This window comes from Filicampus tigris, chromosome 1, assembly GCF_054856515.1.
Source record: "Filicampus tigris isolate MCC_2025a chromosome 1, RoL_Ftig_1.0, whole genome shotgun sequence".
NCBI lineage: Eukaryota > Metazoa > Chordata > Actinopteri > Syngnathiformes > Syngnathidae > Filicampus > Filicampus tigris.
In genome coordinates this window covers 11,747,366-11,772,879 of record NC_141217.1, presented here as the reverse complement: position 1 = coordinate 11,772,879, position 25,514 = coordinate 11,747,366, and the positions used below count along the sequence as shown (strand labels likewise).

Genomic DNA, 25,514 nt, shown 5'->3' with positions numbered 1-25,514 from the left:
CTGTTCTTATGGAGGCTGGAGGAAGGAACCCCCCCCCCCCCCCCCCCGTTTTGTGTGCGTGTGTGTGTAAAGAGATGGAGGGGTGGCTTCATGGGGAGGCTTTCTGAGTTCAGTGCAAAAGCCCATCTTTGTGTGGGAGAACGTGAACAAGGAGCTCTTCGCACATAAGCCAATGCTCATAAACAGTGTCAGTGGAGCATTAACATCACAATGGTTGGGGGCTGCGGTGGGCTTGTCTCACACCCAGTCTGGTCTGTCTTCTGTACTGGACGTCCAGTTTTGGATTCCCTACTGTTGATTCCTGCATTGAAGCAGTGATTTGTATAGGCCAGGTTTATGTGGCTGGGGGGTATTGAATGCGGATTCTGCATCATTTTTAAGACTACCATGAAATGGATGAATGCCCATACTGTGGGCCTTGACATGGTGGAATGCACTATATACACATTTAAAAAAATGCAGCATTTTCATCATGTCCAGTGGAATAAAATGCCTTGTTGGCTTCCTTTGCAATAAGGTCAACTCCATTCGACTGGGCTTCAGACACAGATACAATTTCCAGTAACAGTGGGTAAAATATTATTCAGTTCACCCTCTGTACAATTATGTCAAATGTTTGAAATACACATATTGGCCCATATGGCAAAATGTTGAACTGCTGTTGAATCGTCTAAATAAAACCCAATTTTAACGTTTAGATTTCGTATGCATAATGTAGATTATGTCTTGTTCTCTAATGATTTAAACATTACGCTTATTATATCACATCAACGTATTCCAAAAGTGTCAGCTTGTACGTCTGTCTTTGACGTCACTATGGGGCGCTGAGGATTGACAGGTACTTTCTTACCCAGCCAATCATAGTTTAACACACGCCTCCCTCGCCTTCTATAACCGTGTGGTAGCCAATCGCAGCGCACGCTCATTTCCGTTCCAGATGCCAGCCAATCATATAGCCTGCTGGGCGGTGCTCAGTCCAGGAATTTTCCCGAGCACAGTTTACTGTTTGCCCAGTTCGATCGGCAACGGGAGCGGGAAGAAGAAAGCAGAGAGCCCGAAGGCAGTAGCCCCCCCACCACCGCCGGCCAGGTTACCATCTTGCACCGGGAGAGACAACAGAGAGCCGCCGCCGGCAGAAGCCATTACCAACTAGTAGTAACCATGAGCAGCGAGGCCGAGATACAACCACAGCCGCAGCAGCCTGCTGTCGACGTGGAGAGTCCATCCAGCCCGGTTGCCACAGCTTCCGCGGGGGATAAGAAGGTCATCGGTAAGATTACGCCTGGAAGTGAGCTCATTTACCTATTTAGCCACTGGTGTCTAGTTAGCCACCAACTCGCAGGTGAATGTTTACCAGCACCGGACAACTTTGACAAATTTCGTACATGGTAGAAATTGATATCTGCCTGGGCAATCGAACAGTCGCTGAATGCACCAACTAGTAATGTGACTCGGAAGTTTGAAATGGCAATGGAAGTGAAACCAATGCGTGATCTTAAACATGTACCTTCACATTTTCTTTGAGTTTAAAGTCATGCCGCTCAAATCGTTTAAGGGTGGTTAATTTTTTGAACATGCGGCAACCGCGTACTCTGCGGTTTAGTTGGCCTTCTGACGTCCCCGTCCACTCGTGCCACGTTACTGGCCGGCCGTTACAAGTTGGACCGCTCCCTATCTTACTGTCGTTTCGATTATTAAACTATGAATTTCATTACCGTAATTGTTCCCGACAATTCGCCTAACCGTAACCAGATGTGACCGTCGTCTCCGCAACCGAGCTAATGCTAACCAATTTGGCCGTCCCTTTGTTCACAGTATAGCCTCCGGTTTCCGTGTCGGTTGCTTTCCCCCATGAAACTGCTTCGGCGCTTACCTAAAACCGGAGCACGACACGATTGACGGGCGTTCAAATAACTACAAAACGCGGCACAGCCTAGAATTCAAGTCGAATTCCACTGTCACTTGCGGCCTCTTGTCAGCTACTTAACGGCGACTGGGGATGATAGCTGGCTAAGCTAGCGCGAGCCTAGCTCGCTCATTTTCACGGTTGAAGGGGCCACCCAAAATGTCGGCCGAACCCTTATTCTAGTCGTTGTCGTTTTTGTTCACCGGCGACGCGAAGCAGGTGAATGCTTTTATTTTTGGTGTGTTCGCGCCATTTGCCGTCATGTAAGCCGCCGTGGTTCGAGCTCGTTGGCCCGGTTTCAACCACATGGTTGCGAAGCATTAGGCTAGTTAGCCGTGCTAGTTAGTAGCCAGCTATGCTAAGATGTCACCGCGCGACATCACCACGTGCAAATCGCGCTCTGTTTTAAAGTGGGCCACTAGATTATGTATTTGTGGAATCTTCACTATTTGAATTTGAATAGGGACACTTAGCACACGCACAAACTAAATAATTATTACGACTGCAGTTTCCAGTGGTTCTCAACTGTTTTAAAACTAGGACCCGCATTTTCCTATTGAAGCTGAAGTTGTGACCCACTTTACATGTTTAGTGCCTTTCAGAGAACCTTATTTAGAAACTGAGGGTGAACGTGACTACATGTACAAATACAGTATTGTAATATTAAATACTATTTTGTAAAATGCAGCCAAATATTTTTTTGGGGACGTATGTCTCAAAATGTTCCAATTTAAGGCAAGTCCAGCCTTGGACGCACGTTAAATATTCCATGTCCTCAACTTTGTATCCTTGAATGTCAAGGCAGGGCAGTTTTATTTATATAGCACATTTCATACACAAGGCAACTCAATGTGCTTCACACAAGCAAAGACAACACCTACAAGCATTTACAAACACACCAGTTAACATTTCAAAAGCAAAGTAGAGAAAACAAAACCAACCAACAAAACTACAACATTTAAGCACATTAGCAGAAAACTTTAAAAAAAAGTCAAGACTGTCATAGTTGACGGTATGAGAAAAAAAACAACTGCCTGCCTTCGATTGAGTTTTTTAATGATGCATTTTAGATCCAATATTTTTATTGTTTTAAATGTTAGCATTAACACGCAATACATATACAAACTATTGGCAGTAACTGAGTGTGCATTCTTTGAATGCCATTCATAACCCCTGTCATTATTTGTTTTTTGTTTTTGACAACCTGTCCATGACCCGCCCATAATTGGCCTGCGACCCACTTTTGCGTCCAAACCACCCATCTGAGAATCGCTAAGCTGAGTTATACCCACATACACAATTAAATAGTCATGAGTAAATTATAATTGTAATTAATTTGGCTATGTATAAGAGCTTTATAGAACATAAAGTACAAGGAAAACATGCTGGTCTGGATTGGCTCTTAGTGCTGCTTGTCGAGTGCAGCTGGCTCAGGGGCACCCCTTAGGTCTAAAAAGAGCGTGGCAGTTGGCAGTTATATATAACTTCCAGGCAAGCTTGGCGAAGTTATTTGATGCCATTGCCGTGTCCCTTTCATAAAGGTCTTGAGTGGGTGTGGCTGTGTAAAAATGTGGGTTGCAAAATGGCCTACTTTGTATGTAAAAATTGGATTACAGATGCCAACCTAATTATGAATATTGGGACTTGCAAACAGACAGCCGCATTGGATAAAAATTTTCTCACCATATTTCCAATGTCCCATGTTACATTTTTGGCTTTGCACGACATTTTGCCTTAACCATCGAAACTTTTGTATTCTACACAATATAAGCTGCGTCATACCTACGGGTGCCATTGTGTTCATGCTCATACAAGTGAATGCTACAAGCATTTTTGACGATTTAAAAGTTAAGGCTAGGGAAGACACTGTTCATGAGGCCACTCAGTCGTTTATGGCTGATTTAGTGAAATTTGCCAATTTGCACCACGTATCAGTTAGTGCTCATGAGTGCCATCCAAAAACAAAGTAATGATCATAACGAAAAATTGGAAAATAACGACTTAGGAACAATTGAAGATAAAAATAGCCTTCTAGAACGTTAAGAACTAGGGTAGCATATGTCTGTTCTGCTCTTTTGAGTTTATTGTGCAATGTTGTCTTTCTCGGCAGCCACAAAAGTCCTGGGTACAGTGAAATGGTTCAACGTCAGGAATGGATATGGTTTCATCAATAGGTAAGTGGACCCCCGCCTCGTCCTACTCCCCACCTGTTCCTCTTAAGAGGCCCTGTAAGTGTGTTTGAAGGGAGAAGCGCAATCCTATTATAGCTTTGATTTGCCTGTGGCGCTGATGGGACAATTTGTCTGCTGTTCACCGTGCTGTTCGTGCGCCGCTTAATTAATCTTCACACTTGCGACTTTAGCCGCAGTCTGTCCCTCGACCAAATGATTCCGTCTGCATTGTTTCACTAACTAGATGTGATCTTCTTTGCACAGGAACGACACTAAAGAGGACGTTTTTGTACACCAGGTACGTTTACGACGCATTTTGCAGTTTGTGTGATGACCACGTATGTCCTTTTTTTTTTTCCCTCCTCCAATTCCATAACTACACCAGGGCTAGGGTCTGATTTACAAAAATGCCAATTAGTGGGTGCTTAATAGTGTGTTTGTGCTAACGCACAACCCACGCAGCTGTTGGATGTGATTTACAAAGATTGTGATCTTTTACTAAGGTTCTTTAATAAATCACACTGGGTGTGCCTAATCAATCGATTTGCATAAAGTCCTCCCACAATGCACAAAATGAACTGTGTGGCAATTATTTTTTGGAATGAAATAATCTGTTAGTCATTAAGCCATCAAGGCCTAAAACGCCTGGCTCAGCAGCTCCCCAAAACCGAAGGTCGTCTTTGGAATTACCCTCGAAAACCTGACAGGGCCGCGAGGGGTATAGACTTGTATGAACTGGTCCGTGGCAGAAAAAAAGGTTGGCGACCACTGGTTAAAAGGACTTAGGCGCTTTTCATAGGACCTTAATTAACACTGTACTGTAATACCTTGACTTAAAAATGCCCCAGTGTACAAGTATTTTGAGTTTTGAGCTGTTGCTCCATCTTTTTTTTCTTTCAACTTCATGTTGCAAATGAACAACTCTAAATTAGAGAAGCCTTTCATATGTACTCATGGATCGTTCGCTTTTATTTTAGCCTAAGCAGACCCTAAAAGATCAAAACATTCATGCATAATAAATGACGCCTGCCAACATAATTACAAAATCTACTCAATACCCGATTAGAAAAAAATGGACAGTAGTTTTTTCAGACTATAAATGGTCATTTGCGTGTGTGTGTGTTTGTTTACATATATCATCCACATTCGCTTGCACTGCTTTGTTGCCTTCTGTCAGTCAGCCTGCTTGCTGTTGTGTGCATTTGCGCACACACACTCCTACACTTAAACACTATGGTGGAAGAGCGACTGAAACCCATTTATGTATGGTAGGCGCTAATAATAGCCATGTAACATTAATGCTAGCGGATGCAACCATGCACATTGGCTCACAGCTAATGTCTGCAGTGCTCTTTTTACACAATTTAATCACTTGTTCAGCCCCATTGGTTCTGTGACGCCCGCTAGGAAATTAAAGACATTGGCGACCGGCATATCCGTTTCCAATGCGTAACGAGTCTGTATCTGTCCGTTGCGTATTAATGGACACGATAATATGCCAATGAATCTGCACTTTGTGTGGCTACACTTGTTTCTTTCCACTGATATGAATATCAGTGATCGGGGCCAAGGCGTTAGCTTTCAGCTCTTTTTGGATTTGTGTTTGCGTCCACAGCAATGCTTACGTTATCAGAGCTACCAGCGTAGGTGGCGTGTTGTCCATATGACCTATGGTCATATTGATTTATTTTTTTAAATAAATATGCAGAACCCCACATGTTCCGGCCCTAATGAAGGTTGCGTTCAGAGATTTCTGTTTAGAAAATATGGACAATCCAGAACAGTTAACATCTGTGTTTATTGTGATTCAGATGAATTTATTGCTTGTGGTTGTTTAAAAATACATGTGAAGAGGACCTTGGAAAAAAATAATCGCATTTTAAATCGCAATATCGAAAGGGGGGGCGGGATTGCAATTATATTATTTTTCCAAAATGTTCAGTCCTACTCAAAGTATCACTGCGTATGCATTTCTTATTTTCGCTCTTCATTTTCAGACAGCCATCAAAAAGAACAACCCGAGAAAATATCTTCGCAGTGTTGGTGATGGAGAAACTGTGGAGTTTGACGTAGTCGAGGGAGAGAAAGTAAGCATTTAGTTCATGTCGTCTGTTTTGCCGCCTACATCTGTACCCGTTTCCTGATTGTGTCATTCCATGGGCACCAGGGGGCAGAGGCGGCGAATGTCACCGGCCCAGGGGGCATCGCGGTCCAGGGAAGCAAGTACGCTGCCGACAGGAACCGCTACAGACGCTACCCCCGAAGGAGGGGTCCCCCCCGCGGCGGTGACTATCCAGAGAACTACCAGAGTGACGGAGAGGGCGAGCCGGGCACCGGAGGTCGCGAAGGCAAAGGCGGCCGGGAAGGCGGAGAGAGCGCCCCCGAGGGAGACTCGCAGCAACAGCCGCGGAGGCCCGCCTACCCCGGCAGACGGCGCTACCCGCCATACTTCGTACGTAGACGCTTCAGGCCGCCGGCCCCCGTACACCACCGCACCACGCTGACAGAGGTCACACGACTATGTTCCTCAAGCAGGCACTCCGTTTCTCCTGACCCAGCCCGGACCTTGAGAAAAAAAAAAACAAGTCACTGACGTGGTTGTCAACAAAAATAAATATTGGTGTATCGGGTGTCTGGACCTAAACAATACAGCACCCCATGTCAGCGAATCATTTCTTCATTGTTATCCTGCGCTCGATGAAACTTGTCTCGTGTTTGCTTCCAGGCCAGTGAGGGTGATGAGAACCAGGGGGGTCCAGATCAGGGAAACAAACCCGCCAGGCAGAACTACTACAGAGGCTTACGGCCAAGGTATACTTTTCAATTTTTTATTAATTCGTAATAAAATGTCGATCCACTTCATGATTGTCCCATTTGGTGTTGATTCTTCACAGAAAAAGAAAAATCCAATTTGATATCTTTGTTTGAAACCTGAAATGTGGCAAAGGGCAAAAGAGGGTCGAATTGTATGAACGGTGATTGAAGTTTATCGTGTATCGATAGTACTGTTTTGGGAGTAGCATCTTTACACTATCCACATTAACGGCACTGCAAGGGGAGCTCGGATGTAAACATTGCACTACAGTACAATGGACACAACGATAGTGTACATTCCTTGAAAATATGACGTCGCGGTAGTGAACAGAACAGATGCACGCACGCACGCACGCACACACACCCGCCATCTTGACTTCTGCAGTACCCCTGAGACTGACTTAACAAACCCCATGTTAAGAATCACCGCACTACAGTGAGCCCCTGCCTATTTGGGGTTCGCTAGTTAGATTCCCCGATTCACAAGTTAATAGGAAAGTAGTAATTGGTGTCACGGAAGTATGCCGAAGTGATGATACGTCTTGACTGAGACTGAAGGCTTCCTTGGAGTCTGTTTTTCTTGTTCAAGCGAGATGACTCTAAAATGCTTAGGAAAGGAGCTTCGCCACAACCTCTCAGCCACTTTTTACAACAAGTTACTCTTGACCAACCATTTAGACATATTTGTCACCCATAATCCTTGACTGCAGCAATGTTGAATGCAACAGGCCACCAACGAACCACACAAAGGCTCTAGAGTTTCAGTCTTGAGTTACCGATACTTGTTGCGAGATGATGTTGCTTAGGAAATTAAAATTCATTAAAAACAGTGCTGTTCTTTCCTATGTTCGGAAGGAAGCACATTTTTCACTGGCCTTGACCAATGACGTTTTCCACAAAGGTTAATGAAAGGTAGTTTAAAGTTGAAGAAATGTGACTTTTCGATGAAGGGGACCAGTTCAGCCTGGTTTATCGCAAGTTACGCAGTCTTTGCCATGTCCTTACATCATTTGTAAGCCTTTTAGAGTGATGTTGTAACATGATTTTGAAATGATAAACTGTTTAGGTATAAGTTTGTGGTAGACCGTATTTATGGTTTAACCAGTTCATGAACCATGTAAACCTAAGTTCACCAGTTACTAGCAGTGTCACTCTTTGTGGCGGGACTTTTGGTTTTAAAGTGTTTTTTTTTTTGTTGCATCCTCACCTCAAATAGCAGCGAAGGTCTTGCAATTTGCTTCTTGATCAACAAACCTTTCCCCCCCTCCTACCTGTTTACGTCAGGGGTCCACCCCGTCCCAGACCGGTGCGGGACGGCGAGGAGGACAAGGAGAATCAGGGCGGCGAAGGGGGTCCCAACCAGCAGCCCCGCCAGCGGCGCTACCGCCGCAATGTCAACTACCGCCGCCGACCGCGCCCACCGACCGGCGGCAAACCCGGCCAGGATACCAAGGAGGCCAAGGCCGGAGGCGACGCCTCCGTAGAGAAAACGGCCGCTCCCGAGGCCCAGCAGGGTGGGGCTGAGTAGGGAACAACCTGCCCACCGGCACCTACCATCTTTTACCATCGTCCGGGTAAGCGTCTCTAAACTTGCAAGTAGTTGCGCCATGCTGAGGAGCAGTGGACGAAATTACAAGTTTTCTCTCTTTCCCCTGCAGTTTTTTGTCAACAAGAAACATCCAACAAGATCAGAGCAATAAAAGATTTGACTTGATGACCGTCACAAGCTTGCACCATGCATTTGAACAGATTACCACCGATTGCCTGCAGGTTCTATGCAGACTTGTTTTTTTCCTTCTTTTTACGTGACAGCTACAACACATTTTGGGGAAACGGCACGTTTTTCTAAATCCTAAGTTTTTACACCAAATGGTTTTTCAAGAAAAAAAAAATGAATGAGTGAAATTTGATATTTGGTCAGTTTGACATTTTTAAATAACTTTTTATCTATTCAAACATTTTAACAAAATGCAAGCTCAAATAAAAGTCCAAAAACCAGGGACAATGGAGTGATTGTTTTGTTTATTGGATGTAGGCAACCAAAGCTAGTTAGAAGTTTCACAAAATTACACAAGGCTCATCACTGAATGCTGAGCAATATGATGATACCGAGGTCATAATATGCATAACATTTAGTATTCAGTTCGACCAGAGTGGGCAGAAATTTGCGCTTAAGGGCTACATTTAATTTGAAATTCATAGATCAGGCCCCCTAAAAAACTTTGTTCTATACATTTTACTTTTTTTTCCCCCCATTGTATTTAACCAGTTACTTTTTTTACAATTAAAACAATGAGATTGTTTTTCCTAGTCTATACAGCATATGCATTTTTATTTCACTCAGCCAATTTGATGAAATGGATACATTGTAATTACGGTACCCAATTTTAGGAGAAGAAAAAACTCAAAAATGAATGCAACAAATATGACAGGACTGCTCATTTAATATGAATGCTCTGTGGACTGGATCAAGAACTGAGATGGCCGTCTGCCGGGGACATATTTGGCCACCCCTGAGCTAGATTCTACATATGCACATGTAATTTTCAAGAAGTAAGATTCAAGTTCCTCCGGAGGTGAAGTGATCATGCAGTGTAGGAAAACCACTTAAAATATTCACAACTTTTCTCACATGCACAAAATACTGGGCTTTTAAATAAAGACCATAAGCATAATTGCTATTACAAAAGGTAGATGACAACTACTGTATGTTAAAATGCCTATAATAAGAAATCAGTAATGACCTACTGTAGAAAGGGGTGTTTTTATGGAAACATAAATTGTGGGCCCTGGTTAATCCCATGTACAGTACATCTGAAAAGCCGCATTGACTGTACAGTGGTGCCTTCATGCATTTCATGCAGTCATAAGCAATCGTTTTGCTGATTATCCCTACCGCCCTTTTGAATCGTTAGTCCAAACTGGAATTAAGAGCACTGTATGATGACGATGAACTCAAACGACTTAGTAAGCAGCAGTTTGGCAAATAGTGAACAATAAAAATAGAGGCTTCAATCTATTTAATGCCACTAGTTGAAGTTTACTGTCAAGCTAAACAAACTAAGAGAATCACGTGTATTTAAAACGAGCAAAGAAGCCTGAAGAATGCCTCCGTTGGCTCATAGGTAATGGACAACACCATTACCGTGCTAACAAATCAGCAAGTCACAGTATTATCTTGTAAGCAATCAATATTTTTATTCTCAAACAGTGGAGCAACAGGTAAAAAAATATCTCATACTGTAATACTATTATACTGCCCCCCAGTGGCCAAGGCGTGCACACCGAGAGGAGCAGCGTAATGAAATGAAGCACTAAATCATGAAAAACTCTTGAATTCTTTACATTCCAGTTAATTATGCGATTACTATTTCACTTGATAAAAGCTGCATTTTTGCCCCCCCCCCCAAAAAAAAAAGAAAATTAGGGGTGGTGGTGGCTGGAACAATTAATGGAAGTAAGGCAGTTCCATTATTTAAATGGGATATAATGAATTGAGGTAATTGTTTTGAGTTACAAGCATGTTCGTGGTCATTCGAATTAAAGAAGGCATATCTCAAGGCACCACTGTACAGCCTCATTCCTAAATGTGTGGGAGGAACAAAATATTTTATATAAATGTGATTGTGAATTTGAGTGGTTTTCTTTTTATTTCAATAAATTGGCATTACTTAATCACAGGTTGCTTAGTGTTGAATTTTGACTTAAAAAATTGAATCAATTTTGGAATAAAATTTCAAAAAAATAACTTTGGCAAAGTAAAGCGCTGTAAATGCACTGTACATCTTCATGAATATAATAATCGGCTTGGCCGGTACCTCTTTCCCCTCAAATGCCAATTCTTCAGCCTTACCAAGGCACAAGTAAATGAGGTTGGTGTGGCCTCCGACCTTACTACTGTTTTCTGTGCCTACTCTCTCCTCAAACGTTGGTTTCTTTGCGGAGGCGCTTCATTCGCTGCATGTTGTCCTCTATGGCCGTGGGGTCAGTGATTTCTGTGGCGCAGCTGGCGGGAAACCAGCCTCTTTCGCCGTCGCGCATCCGCTCCCCGTAGCACCAGCCTGGCGGGAGCATACAGTCTTTAGGAGAGGGCATGCCCCGTAGGGTCCACAAAAAAAAAAAAAAAAAAAAAAGCCTCACCGTCCTCCTTTCTTTGGACGATGACAAGCTCGGCCTGCCTCAGGCCCAGCTCATCGGGCTCCTTGGGCATGTAGGCTTTGGTGGCCTCGTACTGGGGCAGACCTAAAACGCATTTCCAGCATGAACTGACTGCTTTTACAGTATGTCAGGCCTTGCCTATTCCATCTGACTTGGGGTAAAATGATTAGGGCAGTGAGTCAAAATGTGGTGGCGCCCTCTAACGGTGCGCGAAAGAATCAGATATACAATAAGTACAGTTCAGTTCAGTTGTATTTAACTAACTTAGTGTTTAAGCATTTGGGTAGCCATCCATCTATTATCTGTCGCTTATCTGAGGTCGGGTCGCGGAGGCAGCAGCTTTAGCAGGGAAGCCCAGACCTCTCTCTCCCCAGCCACGTCTTACAGCTCTTCCGGATGGATCCCAAGGCGTTCCCAGGCAAGTCGGGAGACATAGTCTCTCCAGCGTGTATTTTAAATGAATCACGACTTTCTATAAGCGCAGTGTTACTGTTTAAACTGCATCATAATGTAACTGTGTCTTACTATTAACTATCGTTAGCCTCAAAGCAAAGTTGCCCAAATCATATATGAGCATTTACGGAAAATGAAAAAAAAAATCACCCAAAGAAAAAAGTTAAAATGTATATGCAGTGTTCCCCAAAGGGGTTCACAATTGTTTAGAAATCCCTTACCGCCAATAAAAAAAACCCAACTTTTTTTTAAATTGCAGAAACCAGTGGATTCGACTGCCTGCAGTTGGGGCTTGCGCGTTTTTTTTTTTACAAGCGGAACTAAAAAAAAAAAAAAAAAATCCACTGCTGGAAACGGGCATCTGCAAGTTTAGAAAAAACAATCTTTTTTTTTTAACAAAAAACAAACAAAAGAAATTCTGCCATTAGGTGAATAAACGAGTAGTCAATTGTAAGGAATCCCATTCCTGGGATCGGTTCCCGCTCAGTGACAGTGTCTGTGTGTGCCCTGTGACTGGCTGGTGACTAGTTTAGGGTGTAGTCTGCCTTTTGCCCATTGTCAGCTGGGATAGCTTCCAGCACCTCCCCGTGACCCCCTACAGGATAAGCGGTGTACTGTGGAAGATGACACATGACACACACGTTGATGCAAAGGGTTGCACGCACTTGGTGGGTATACCTACGGTCTCTTCAAATGTCGTCTATGTCAAACATTATTCGCGGACATAGTACAATTAAGAAAACGGGGTTTTTTCGACTGGTGGAAACGGGCTTCTGCAAAAAAAAAAAAAAAAAATCCACTGGCGGAAACAGGCTTCTGCAGTTAAAAAAATTAATTCTTTTTACTGGCGTGAATGGGCTTCTTCAAGAGTAACATTTTTTTTTTTACTGGCGGGAATGGGCTTCCAGAGTTGAGGACCTTCACTCTAGTGCTTTGCCAAAATCTTGTAGGCAAGTTGAACAACTTTGTGTAGTGCTTTTCTGCCATTTTGGTGCTAAGGAACTATGTGGAAGTTTGTTGAGAAGCTTCATGTTGTGCTTTGGTGGCATCTATAAGCGACCTTTTGGGGGTTGGGCGTTAATTACTTGTGGCTTTTCGTAATTTGCAGCAGGGCTTGCCATTGACACCGCGCAAATTCACCTACCGATATTTACTGATTATTTAAAAAAAAAAAAAAATCTATTATTCATTTGAGAAAACTAGCCTTTTTGTGCGATCTCAGAAACGCCCCAAGATGGCATCAAAGCACTGTGTAAATCAGAAAATAGTACTACTCTTCTGTTAGCACTTTGGAACCATCTTGTGGCATTTTGGTGCCAAACGTTTTGCATGTTGAGGAAGAGCTAAATTATGCTTTAGAGGCGGAAGAAGTTACAAGAGACTAAGATCCCTGCATTAACGTACACACGTAACGTGAGATTCTGACTGGGCTTAATAATGTGCATGATTATTTAAAACAATGTTAAACGAGCACACGTTGATGTGAAATGCAAATGAAGTGTTTTCTGTGCACCCTTTCCAAACAATTAACTCCATCAGGAGAAGTCCAAGTCAGAGCACATGAAACCCACAGTGATGGTGCTTCAATTCAAATACGCGTGAATTTGTTGTCACTCTTACCGTCTTTGCAGGAGAAAAGCTCGGTCTGTTTGTGTTCGGTGAGTGCGACGATCCAACGAGCCCGGTCCACCCTTGGTAATGATGCAGACAAAACAAAAAACAAAACAGGATGATGAAAAGAAGAAAATTCAAATGCAAAGGTGGAAAATGAACCTGCACTGTACCACAGAATTGGGAAAAAAAAAACAAGCCAATCTTGACTAGCGAGTAAGTAGTAGGGAGTAAAGATGTTTGTTTTCAAATGTAACAAGTAAAAGTAAGGTTGTCAGAAAAATAAATACACATGAAAAGCGTAGATACCTACAAAATAGATTTTTTTTTTTCTATTGGTGCTTTATGTGTGACATAGTTATTGACAGCAGGGGGAGCCAGAGCCAAAGCACTCCAATCACCCTTCATGAAACAGACACTCATTGGCCACATGCATCACCGGGAGGTACTCATATAACAATTTGGTGAGCTCATCGGTCAGTCCAAAACATTAGGAACAGCTCTCAGCGTGATGCCGCTGCAAACTACAACCCCACAATGAATACGAATGTCAAGCAAAAGTCAACAACATCATTGCAAACGCAGCACATTTGGTATTATACCGTCGTCGCTGCATATTTGATGTCACCCTGAAATGTAATCGAACCAAGTCATACGTGTTGCTTTAATTCAGCCAGTTTGAAAACCACCGGTCTAAGGTTCTTCTTCGCTATAAGAAGTTCCCGGACCCCCTAATTTTGAGAAGCCCTGCTTCGGACAACACCGCGGAGGAGCGTACCTGGACTCGGCCACGAGGGCGCTGCGCTCTGGTCGGCCCTCGCTGTTCTTGCTCATGAGCAGCTTGAAGGACAGATTTTGGCTTGAGCTGTTCTTGGCGGGCGGTGACGCCTGACCGTCTCTTTCCTCACTGACCTCCACCTCCACGTTATCCAGGGTGGCGTAGTCCATCACCACAAAACACTCCTCGCTGAAGAAACAAACGCAGACTAATACAGTTCACCTTAGCTCTTAGCACGCTGCGTTAAACATTCTGTCGCTGCCATCCCAGCATGTACTGGGTGAGTCACAACCATTTAAAAAGTGTCCGAGCAGACATTGTCCCCCCCTCGCCCCCCCCCCCAAGTCAAAACACAAAGCTGAAATCGCTCTAAGGCTAAGCAGCTGAAGAATGTCAAGTATGTGTGGACCACATCCATGTTCCTCAGCCTCCTCTGTTCCCTGCAAGTCAGCTGCTGAATCGTCTCACAATCTTCAGGAAATGACTGGCAAAAAAAATCCTGATTATCTCGTCCTGGTCATCTCTCTATCCAATTTTTTTTTCTTTTTAACAAAATACACATTGAGAGACCCTTGTCAGTAATAAAAAGATTCATCTTTTAGAATGATTATAAATTTCACTCTTGAACAGAATTGGACACACATGAGTCCAATTTAGACGGTAATAGTCGATTTAGATCACGCACGGCTACAAAAAAAAAAATTGACGTCAGTCACTTACACAAGAAGCCCACTGGCAATGCATCCAGTGACATTGCTTGTATCATTCGAGTTGCGGTGGAGTTGAAATGCTGACTGACCTCTTCTTCTTGGTGACAATGAGCACGTCATTGAAGAGGAACAGGTAGTTGCTCCTGTTGCTGAACGCTCTCCAGATGCTGAGCTCTTCCGCACAGATGGCCAGCTCGCCACGTTTCTTCAGCCAGCGTGATGACGACACCAGAGGAAATGGCTGCGGCGACACACATTTTCGACCAAATGTCTGCTCCATTTGCTTACACAAATGTCCAGTGCAGCTACTTTGTGGCCAGGTATTAGCGTACCATGCACACTTACTTCATGGGCACAGCTTCATTTTTGTGGGCACAAACAAATTCACTTTCCCAATCTATGTCATGTCGGGGCTCTGTATTAAAGGTTCATCTGTATTATCAGTAAATAAAGGTTGAAGGTAGGTACGGGCTGATGACCGGTTTATCGTAGATTTAAAAAGTCATGTCATCAAGAAACTGCTAATACTGGCTGTCAACGGTATCGAGTTCTTCATTTCGTTTCGAGGGGACGTCTAAGCAAAGCACAATATGATTGGCTGCTTGCAGAGTTGAGTAAACCAGCTGCAGCTTTTAAGTGAATTGCCTCCAATGAACTTTTTTTCCCCTCCTTCTCAGCCAGCAGTTGACGAAGGAAGAGGGAGGCAGCAGAGACACTGCGAACATGGATGCCTTTATGCTCTGATTAATGTCCATTGTCCTTCATTAAAAAAAAAAAAAGTGACAACAGATACTAGTTAGCCCCAAGGACAACATGAAAAGCACACAGGTCTTTTCAAGAAGCTGCTGACCAGTGATGGGACACTGTGACTTACTAAGAAGAATTAAAACCTAAGAATGATAGCATGTATTCATTTGCACTTAAGATGGTACTCCTTCTGTACGAAATATTTTACATTTTGTTTAAAAATAAAATGGATTGTGTTCAATGGAAAAAAACTGAAATATCTCAAAAAAGGTCATCTTAGAGCTGTAATTTTAATATCGTGATACCACAATATTTTTGCTCACAGTTATCCAACAGTCAGAATCTAATATCATCCCATGCCTGGTTTAATTTGGATCCAAAGTTTTCAGATTCGCTGGCAATTCATATGCATAAGGCCTGAGTCTGACATATGTGACCTAGACAGAGAGTCAAGAGGAACCGAAAGTCCCAAAACAACAAGACAAGTCTAACCTTGATTTTACCAAACTCCATCTGTTTCTGAATGGTGTACATCTGCTCCGTCCTCTCCATTCGCCGCGCGCCATCATTGCAGCTGCTGACCAGCTGTTGAATGGTGCAATGAGAAGGTAAATAATCGGGACGCGAGGCTGCAGAGATGCCGAGTCAGCATTTCTACCTTGCTGATGGCGTGCAGTGCCCAGACCGCAGCAAAGTACTCTGCGGTCTTGTCGGGGGTCTTCTGGCAAATTGTCTGTGAGGGGAAATCCACCACAAAAAAAAACTATTACAGTACTTATATATAGGGGAAATAACACAGTAAAAGTGGTGGAGCAATGACATTAAGGGATTGCCACATGATCATCCAATCAGATACATACACAGCCACCCGCGGGTATACTGTATTCAAATGCCATTTGTGAATTGCTCGTCTTTCGACTATAAAACAATTGAGAAGATGATAATTGGAGATTTTTTGTCAATGTGCAGGTCGGACTAACATCCAGCAGCAATGGCAGTCTGGTAACCCGTTGCATGGGAAGGATGAGAAACGAGATCATTGGGAGGCCTCCGCAGTCGCTGCTCCCTTCAATTTGCTTCAGGGTGTCCTTAAACGCACCGTTACTGCTCCTAAAAGATGGTCAAGAAAGACGCTTTTAGGTCAACATTTACACGAGGAAGCAGACTTTGGCGGCCCACTCACAGGAGCTTCTGCAGCGTCCTCTGCTGGAAGGTCTCATTGGAACAGTAGACAATGTACGGATCAAAGTGGTGGGCGGCATGGTTTTGAACAATGTCGCTAATGTCCCGAATCACTGGGTTGTCATAGTGACGGCGCTCAAGATCCTCAAAAAAACTGGAAAAAATAAGAAAGGGAGAGGGAGCTTAGAATGATGGTGACTCTCACACAGACTGATTGTTATTATGTTAGTACTAATAATTGTAGGGATTGATCTGTGTCCATAAAACATGATGTAACTTTTTTTTTTTCCATAAGAAAAATAGCACTGAGTATTACAATATTATACCTTTTTAAAACATATAGTAATAATCGAATGTAAAGAATGAAACAGTTTGCGTATCATGACTAATTGTGCGGCTTCTTGCCATTGAGGGCAGCATAATAAACCCGTATGGATATACAGTACACAACTGCTCAGTAAGATGCAGTAATACTAATCGGGTTTTTTTCAGAGGATAAAGAATACTTTATTGGGACTATTGTAATATTGTCTGTCTACAGGTGTTGCCACACCGTCCATCCATTCTCTGAAACACTTAACCACACGAGGGTCGCAGGTGTGCCGGAGCCTATCCCGGCTGTCATTGGCGAGAGGGGGGGGGGCACACCCTTAAGTATTTGCTATTCAATCGCTGGTATTGCTACACCATTTGTGTTCAAATATTCATTGCTTAAGGACTATAACACGGTGACAGTGATTTGTTAGCCTACCTATGGCATTTTGTATTGTGTATTAGCAGGAAGCTAGTGCATCCCAAAATTTTGCTTGCAAGTCAAAGCAAAAAAAATAAAAATAAATAATAATAATAACAACAACTATAAATAATAACAATCAGCAGATAACGGCTCGTATGAAAAAACAAAACAAAAAAAAATAGCCGATGATTTAATCGGCTGATTTTGGGTCATTTGGAATTGTCAAAAATTGTGGGGATTTTTTTCTGATTTTGTTGTTGTGTCTGTAACCCCCCCCCCCCCCCAAAAAAAAGCAATAATAATATTTGGGTAAAAAAAAACAAAAAACAGGTGTCTTTTGATGATTTTGCTCTCTGTTGTAAAGTTAAACAATTTTGAAAGGACAAAGTATCGTAAACAGACAGTCCTTGCTGCAAGTCCTATCGTTATTATTGTAAGCATTAAGGGACAAAAAAGTATTCTATTCATTATATATCGTTTTTAATTAATCAGATGATTAATTGTATATTTGGACTTTATTCTGCCAAATATCGGAATGAGTAGAGGCTTAAAAAAAAATCTGTATCAGGCGGACCTACTGTATCCAGCATTGCAGTTTGGCTGTTTCTTTTAAAAGAAATAAAGTCAACATCTGGTTGGTTAAAATGAGAAATATAATCCTTCTTGAGCAAAGCATCGTAAGCGCACTCCTTATGATCACGATAAACAGTCGATGCGCGACTTTCGGCCACACCCTTGCAGAGAGCCTTTTTAACAAAAAAAAGGTCGAATGACGCCATTCATGCCAGGAAAAAGGGACACAACAAATACAGTATTTATACAAATGTGAATCATTATTTGCTCTTCTATCACACTTCCACTCCTATTTGCAACCTACTACCAACTACTCAAGGCGTTCAAGCTACCCCACGCCCACCCTTCTTGCGGCATTGAAGTATTTGTGACACGTTCTGTAATGCAGCACATTATCATTTTAAAGCCCAAAAATACCACGCAGAGCAGCGAAGCTGCAAAACCTGTTTGCCAAGCGTGTTTTAACATGTTGATGGGGCCTACAAGATACTTAACCCATGCATACGGGGTGGGCGGGGCCTGACACTTTTGAGTCATTTCTAAAACTGCACTGCTTATAGCAAATAAATGTATGGAATACATCGAAACAAACCCACGGCATAAAAGCATGAGTATGTATTGTTCCCACCGTTTGCTGACTTGGTGGATCACCGAGATGTTGGAGAAGAGGTGATGGTGCTCTGTGGCCGTCATGGTCTGCCTCAGAGAGTCACTCTCCTTAAAATGTCGCACCAGGATGCCCAGGCTGTGCAGGTATGAGTGTTCCGATGTGATTATTTCAAAGATTGCCTGTCAAATGTATTAAAAGAGAACCAATGAGTATCACCAACAGCAGTTTCAACTGAAGCAGTCACTGTAAGCAAATCATATGGGTGAGATTGAAACACTGATTTCTTTAGGGTACTTATGCTGCGAATATACAGTCATCCAAAAGTGAATATGAACGTTCTGCCTGTCGGCAGAGGGAAAGGGCGTTGCCATGGAAACTTAGATCAAGTTGAAGCGATACAATAAAGACCCACGAGGTAACTTGAGGCATAAAAGTGGGAAGCACCCACGCACGCAGCAGACAGCCTGGCCGGGTGTGGCTTTACTCAGGCAGTAGAGTGCAAACAGGGTGGACCTTTGCTATTGACACAAAATGAAAGCAATAACAAAGAGGTCCAATGAATTCTACACTTACATGGCTTTACACAATTCTGGTACATTTTTATATCGTTAGGAGTTTCATCAGACGTAGGCATGACTTTAAATTTCAATGGACATTTTACTTGGGAGGTAACGCTCTCTTGGCGCAAGCAACACTGATCAGCCATTCTTAGGTTCCGGATTTAATCAGGGTTACTTTGTGCTAAGATGTGTGAGGTTTGGAGGAGAACAAAAAAAAGCTGTTAATTAATATATATTAATACATAATATATATATATATTAATACATAATATATATATATTAATACATAATATATATATATATATATATATATATGTATATATATGTGTGTGTATACATACATATACACACAATTTTTTTCATGGGGTACTCACATGAGCATTATATATATATATATATATATATATATATATATATATATATATATATATATATATATATATATATATATATATATATATATATATATATATAATAAAAATAACAAATAAAAATGATAATAATGGTTATATGTTATAATGGTTTAGCGCTCAGATGAGCACCAGAGATTGTTGTTTGGTTGGTAGGGATGTAACGATATCCAAACATTACAATACGATATTATCATGATATGAACCTCACGATATGATAATGATCACGATATTGTGGGGAGGTTGGCGATATAAGAAAAAAAAAAACATCTCATGATAATGTATAAAAACTTACAATATTGGAAAAAAAAAGGTCATAATATTAAAAACATAATATTGTTTGGTGCTCATTTTTTTCCCCAACCCACCGACCACATTGATGAACATAAAGAATTACAGCACATTTGGGTAAAGTAGGGTCTACATCGACCTATATTGTATCATCTATATTGTATTATGTATATCGCTGGCATTGGGCTAAAACCTTGTACCTCCGAAATAGTAACTTTCCAGGAGAGCCCAAAAATGGCTCAAAGTTTGTTCAACCATTAGCATTGCATTTTGAAAGAGAGCAAGCCATTTTCAACACTTTAGATTGGTCAAGAATGTGTAAAAGTATCACCCACGCGTGTGGACTGACTATTTGTATAGATTTTTGAAAACAAAAAAAGAAATTCACAAAAATGTAATTTATGAGGTTTTGCCAGATCACACTCTCTCTCTCTATATAAAGAGATATACTGTACATATCTATAGATATGTATATATTCTGTAGGTATAGAGAGAGAGAGCGAGAGAGATCTATAGATCTATATCAGAATCACATTTCTGCACACAATTCAAGAGATGGAATACTTACCTCTTGTCTCTTTCTCTCTTGAGGTGAGATCATGTTCAGTATGCCGGTTTCCTTCACCTTCATGAAGCAGGAATACAAATCTTTTACAATGCAATTGTCAGGTGTCTCAATAAAGACAAAACAAAACAGATTTAAATACCAGTCTTTCCAACTCATGTATGCAGTATCAGTCGCCCGCCTCAATCATCATCATCATCATCATCATCATCATCATCACTTATGAGCAGGGGTGTGGGTCGGGCTTACCTGTGGCAGCTGGCTCCAGGTGAGCTGCGCTGGCCTGTAGCTCTTCACCACGATGCTCTGATCCTCGACCGGAGCTTCCACCACCACAAAGTCGTCCAGCAGCTCATCCTGGTTGGTGGAGTGCAAACCCCGCTCTCGGATCTCCTGGTAGAGGCGCGGCGTCGCTGGGGGGCAAACCCACAAATTCATCATTTCAGGGTTCTGAGGTCTGGAAAAGTTGTATTACTGTATTATTTAGTGGGCAAATATGGAGAGAACAGAGAATTACTGCAGATCACCTCTGCATGTAAAACGCAATGTTTGTTACTTTAGAATACTGAATAAATGATCAGGACAGCTTTTTCTTGTCGTCAACACACGGGGACGGGTGGCTGAAAAGCTGAGGCTGCGGGACATTACAATTGAATAATCAGGACTCAACAATGTCACATTCACTATGCAGAGTGCATTCCGAGTTCAAGCCATTCTTTTCGAACAGAGCTGGAACCTGTCGAGACCTTGGCGTCCACAATTGAATCCTGGTGGCCCAGCAAGTTCCCATGCGGCACATTTCCATCTTCTAGCCGCCTATCTACAAACACCTGATCATTTGGAGGGTTTTGCCCTCTTTTAGGGATGTGGAGACTAGTGACTCAATCATACCGTCTTTGAACGATCCGCGCTGGTTACGGTTCCTCTTTCTCCCGAGGGTTCGCTGGAAGGACAACAACAGAGCCGTTTATCACCGAGGAATAGACGTAGCTTTTTTCCCCATTCCTGATATCTCACTTCATATGTCGTTCCATTTTTTACTTTTTCCAATTACAATCTAGTAGAAGCTAAATGAGGACTTCCTCAAAGGAGGCCCTCATGTGGAAGATTAAAAACAGTTGAGCAGGCACGGGGCATCGGCTCCGTGACTAACAGAGAGCATGACTGAGGCTAAAGCCCAGTTTCCACCAAACGGTACTGTAAAGTTCAAGTATTTCCATTTGGGTACCAAAATAACTGATTGGTAACACAACACTTCTTGGTTCCCAATTACTCTTGTACCAAAACAGTAGTGGTAGCACTGTAGTCAATTGGTCAATTAAAAATAATACCTTCTATGTGTCCTACTAGTCTAAACACAATATTCTGATTAATATCATGTTGGGAGAATAAGTGATTTGGACTAGTGGAGGCACAAATGACAGTGTTTGCACCTTTATCCAGATCCTCACCAAAAGTGAACGCCTTTTTTCTTGGCCGCCGGTTTTGTGTTTTTTATTGACTATGAGTTACTATTGAACTTAAAACAGCAAAGTTAGAGGTGGCGATCCGAAACTTTTGCTTCAGCATGACTTGTGATTTGTTAGCCGGCCTTTATTTACATTTTGCCAGAAGAAATGGGCTTAGAGCAACCTCTACCTTCCTCCTGGGGCTGCGCGCTGAACCTGGACTGGAGGCTCTGCCTTCTTTCACAGGTTTTAGCGCGTTGACAGCCCCTTTTCCCCTCGTCATGGCCTCAATGTCCAAACTGGTCACTGCTGCTCTGTAGGACTTGTTCCTGCGGTTCCTCCGCATAGCGAAGCCGTCTCCATCGCTGTCGTAGTCCTCCCAGCTCACATCGGGTCCCTGAGCTGAGTGCCGGATGCGGGATCCATTACTGGAATTCTCCAGTCCCACAGGGAACGTCACCACGGTGGTGTGATGGCGGTTTTTGGGCCGGCTGACCACTGCTAGATTCTTGGGGATGATCTGCTGGGTGCCAAGCTTCAGCGCCGCTGCACTTTGGGTGCTCAAAATCAGTTGCTGCGGCGCCACCGGCCTGTCAACTTCATCCTCGTGGGTTGCGCCTACCTCGGGCTGGACAGCGAGGGAGCTTTGTGACTGGGAGCATTCATCGCCGGGTTCAGATATATGGAGTTCAGTGGAAAAGTGGCTCTCCAGAATTAGAGGGACCTGGTCACCCGCACGGCCATGTGACTGGGTGTGCGACATGGCGTCCTGCCTCTGTTACCTTGGCCCAGTCCACTGACCTCCTCAGCACCTACAACATTGGAGGGCTCTGTGGAAGAGTAGGAAAAATAAGAGCATGTTTACGCATCCCCACAAACAGACGTTCGTGTTACGAGCTTCATTGGAAACGAGCAGCAGGGGTCACATAGGAGTGGAAGGCCCTCAAATACCACAAGTGACCCACAGCGGGGCTATCAAAACTTCCCACTGAGACCACATGTATGACTCCATCCGTCAGTTCTTAAACTAACAGTAAGGCAATGCACACACAAGCAGACATGCTCTATCAAATCCACTAAAAAAGGCCTTGGAAGTTGTCCACATCCTTAACTCGTTCACTGCCATGGACGTATTTATTTGTCTTTTCACAGTCCAGCCATTCAATCACAGGAATTTATCCATATTAAAAAATGTATTTTTTCAAACGTTTGGGTAAAAGAGGGTCTAAATATGTCTGGCAGTGAATGAGTTGAATTTCAGCCTCGCAACAGTTAATATTGTCAGATTTCTGTAGTCTTCCATGAAAGCAGAGTTACTACATTTGTCTTGAGTCAAAATAAAACATTTGTAATCATCTGCTTTTACTTTAGAAAACAATGATCAACATTTCTGCCTCTTTTGTCATGTTACACACCAAACCACTAACTAAATCTTAATTTACTTTATACATTGTCTGCACTGTCAATTTGAAATAATGTTCTGTTTTGTAATATAGGGATGGAAATTACGAATTGAGAAAATAGTCTTAATAGTATTTCTATGGGTGATGAGCAGTGTTATGTTGTGTACATACATTTTAGAATTATGGCCAAAAAGTTCAAACTATCACAAAAACCTGGCATTTAAACTAGGGCTTCACCGATCACAATTTTCTGGCCAATCTTCCATCTTTAAAAATCCTGACCTGCCGATCCGGATTTGTTTTTCATAACAAACACCATACATCTTCAATGTTCCAATCTTGGTTTATTGTAAAACATTGGACGACACTTGAGAAACAATACATAGGGGTTGTTTTAACTGCACATGAAGTAGTTCTTTAAATAAAAATGAAAAGCCTCTTAGTCATATCAAGAGGACAGTGGGCAGGGGCGGAGCCATGGGCTGAGTGTGCACAGGCCCACCATGATTGACAGACTGCCCACCCAATGAAATTATGAAAAATATATATACTTTTAAATTTTTTGTAAATTATTAAATTATTTTTGAATTTGTGTTTTTTATTTTATTTAATATTAACAATGGCATAATTGTGGTTGTCTAAGGAAGATCTGAATTTCATATTATTCAGTTGATCATTTTATTTCAACATATTTTGTGTCTTGATAGGAGGATTGTGCTCAGTGAGAAAAATATTCAGGCCCACCCTTAATTTTCTAAACCCACCCATTAGCCACGTTCTGGCTCCGCCCCTGACAGTGGGTGACTTTTTCAGACCTCTCCAGACGGCGATGACTACCATGCTCAATATGACTATATTTATTCCACCACTACATTAACAATGTTCCCTTTTAGAACAACAAAGGAATCAGAAAAGTAAAAGGATATACTGTAAGATTGATTGGTCCAAATCATTATATAGAGTGCCCCCCCACCGCCCCCCAAAAGGAACTCACTCTTTGAGTGGCCATTACTCAAAGTATTTCGTTTTAAATGAGGTGTTTATTCACATAGATACAAGTCTAATAAATTGAATTACAGAAAATAATATTACATTTAAGACATGCTAATGACATTAAATAAAATAGACCAATAAAGGACAAAAAATATGACGAAAGTGCAAACAATTAAAGAGTGAGTACAGTACGTTTTTTGGGGTCATCTGTACATACAGTTATTTTCATTTCATATTAACTGTCGTCATTTGCAGTACTGAAACCTCAAAGGCACGCTGAAAGCGTATCGTTGACATTTAAAGTTTGCTTATTACATATCCATGCAAAACTATTCAAACATTTGAATCAGTTCATGCCATAGGCAAGACGTGCATGGGTTTACACATTTAATTCTCCGACACGATGATTTCTACGAGCTTGTTTATTGTTTTCCTCCACACAGTCGCAGTCGCAGGCTCAACCTTTAAGAGACGCATTGGAGTGGGAGAAAAAAAACAATGTCTGCCTCACATTCCCATGGTTGTCTTTATGGCGAGGTGGCACGCAACAAAGCAAGAAAGTGAGGCTGCAACACGCCACAACTGTCTTACCTGAGCGAAGTGAACTTCCGAAACTCCCGATTATCAGAAAAAAAAAACGAGCGAAAGAGAGAGAAACCTGATTTGCGTCCCTGATGGGTCGAGACATTCGCGTCACATATTTGTGCGTAAACTGCCACTTCCTGCTTTGGTGGCTCTCTGGTGACGTCTTCGGCACAGGTGAGCGTCACCCAATCACACAAAGTGCAGATAAAACTATCTTTATTCAAACATTTTCTTCATCTTTTTAAAGGAAAAGTTACACTTTGTTTGAATGTATATTTGTATATCCTTAATGTAAAAGTCTATACATGCATATATGTGGAGGTTATTTAAGCATTTTTAAAGTATTACTCCGTCAGATATTTGTTTATTCTTCCTCAGTTGTTTTTATAAATTTGTTGTGCCTGCAACCTCCAACAGGTCGTGAGCGCATTCTAGTGGCCATTAGTATGTACTGCACCACACTAAAAACGCACTCAGCCCATCATCATTGCGTATTTATTTGTACTTGAAGGTGACAGATCTATTTATCCATCTATCTATCCATTTATCCATCTATCTATCCATCTATCCATCTATCCATCTATCCATCTATCTATCCATCTATCCATCTATCTATCTATCTATCTATCCATCCATCCATGGATACATCCGTTCCAGATATTGGTTCATTTGCATAAAGTATGTGATTACATTGGCATGTTTGACTTTAAATATTTAGAAGGAAAACCACTGATCTGCATAAATCCAATTTATGAGTCACTATCCTTTGAGTCAACAAAAGCAGTCTGTTCCGTTTTTGTAATAACGATT

At 42.2% G+C, this 25,514-nt stretch overlaps 2 protein-coding genes across 2 annotated transcripts; one reads left to right on the top strand and one right to left on the bottom strand.

Moving 5' to 3' along the window:
- Positions 1–995: 995 nt before the first annotated feature.
- ybx1 (Y box binding protein 1) lies at positions 996–8,896 on the top strand. Its single transcript, XM_086052338.1, has 8 exons — positions 996–1,270; positions 4,017–4,080; positions 4,342–4,375; positions 6,075–6,164; positions 6,245–6,529; positions 6,803–6,888; positions 8,176–8,465; positions 8,550–8,896. Exons 1-7 carry the CDS (start codon positions 1,162–1,164, stop codon positions 8,417–8,419), a joined length of 912 nt encoding a protein of 303 aa, XP_085908464.1. The 5' UTR covers positions 996–1,161; the 3' UTR covers positions 8,420–8,465; positions 8,550–8,896.
- Positions 8,894–24,960, bottom strand: arhgef16 (Rho guanine nucleotide exchange factor (GEF) 16). The gene is made up of 15 exons (XM_086052328.1): positions 24,711–24,960; positions 21,914–22,553; positions 21,167–21,218; positions 20,525–20,688; positions 20,279–20,335; positions 18,468–18,628; positions 16,532–16,684; positions 16,329–16,458; positions 16,007–16,081; positions 15,841–15,933; positions 14,691–14,842; positions 13,892–14,080; positions 13,123–13,193; positions 11,032–11,133; positions 8,894–10,952 (listed from the first exon to the last, which is right to left on the bottom strand). The coding sequence occupies exons 2-15, from the start codon at positions 22,484–22,486 to the stop codon at positions 10,813–10,815; spliced, it is 2,112 nt and encodes a 703-aa protein (XP_085908454.1). The 5' UTR covers positions 22,487–22,553; positions 24,711–24,960; the 3' UTR covers positions 8,894–10,812.
- Positions 24,961–25,514: the final 554 nt, after the last annotated feature.

Excerpts from the sequence above, each read along its gene's own strand:
- ybx1 (XM_086052338.1), top strand. The coding sequence starts at position 1,162 with ATGAGCAGCGAGGCCGAGATACAACCACAGCCGCAGCAGCCTGCTGTC. Across the intron at positions 1,271-4,016 it reads GGGGGATAAGAAGGTCATCG|CCACAAAAGTCCTGGGTACA; the intron begins GTAAGATTACGC and ends CTTTCTCGGCAG. Across the intron at positions 6,165-6,244 it reads ACGTAGTCGAGGGAGAGAAA|GGGGCAGAGGCGGCGAATGT; the intron begins GTAAGCATTTAG and ends CATGGGCACCAG.
- arhgef16 (XM_086052328.1), bottom strand. The coding sequence starts at position 22,486 with ATGTCGCACACCCAGTCACATGGCCGTGCGGGTGACCAGGTCCCTCTA. Across the intron at positions 16,459-16,531 it reads AGGACGCTGCAGAAGCTCCT|GAGCAGTAACGGTGCGTTTA; the intron begins GTGAGTGGGCCG and ends ACCATCTTTTAG. Across the intron at positions 16,082-16,328 it reads GACTGCCATTGCTGCTGGAT|ACAATTTGCCAGAAGACCCC; the intron begins GTTAGTCCGACC and ends TTCCCCTCACAG.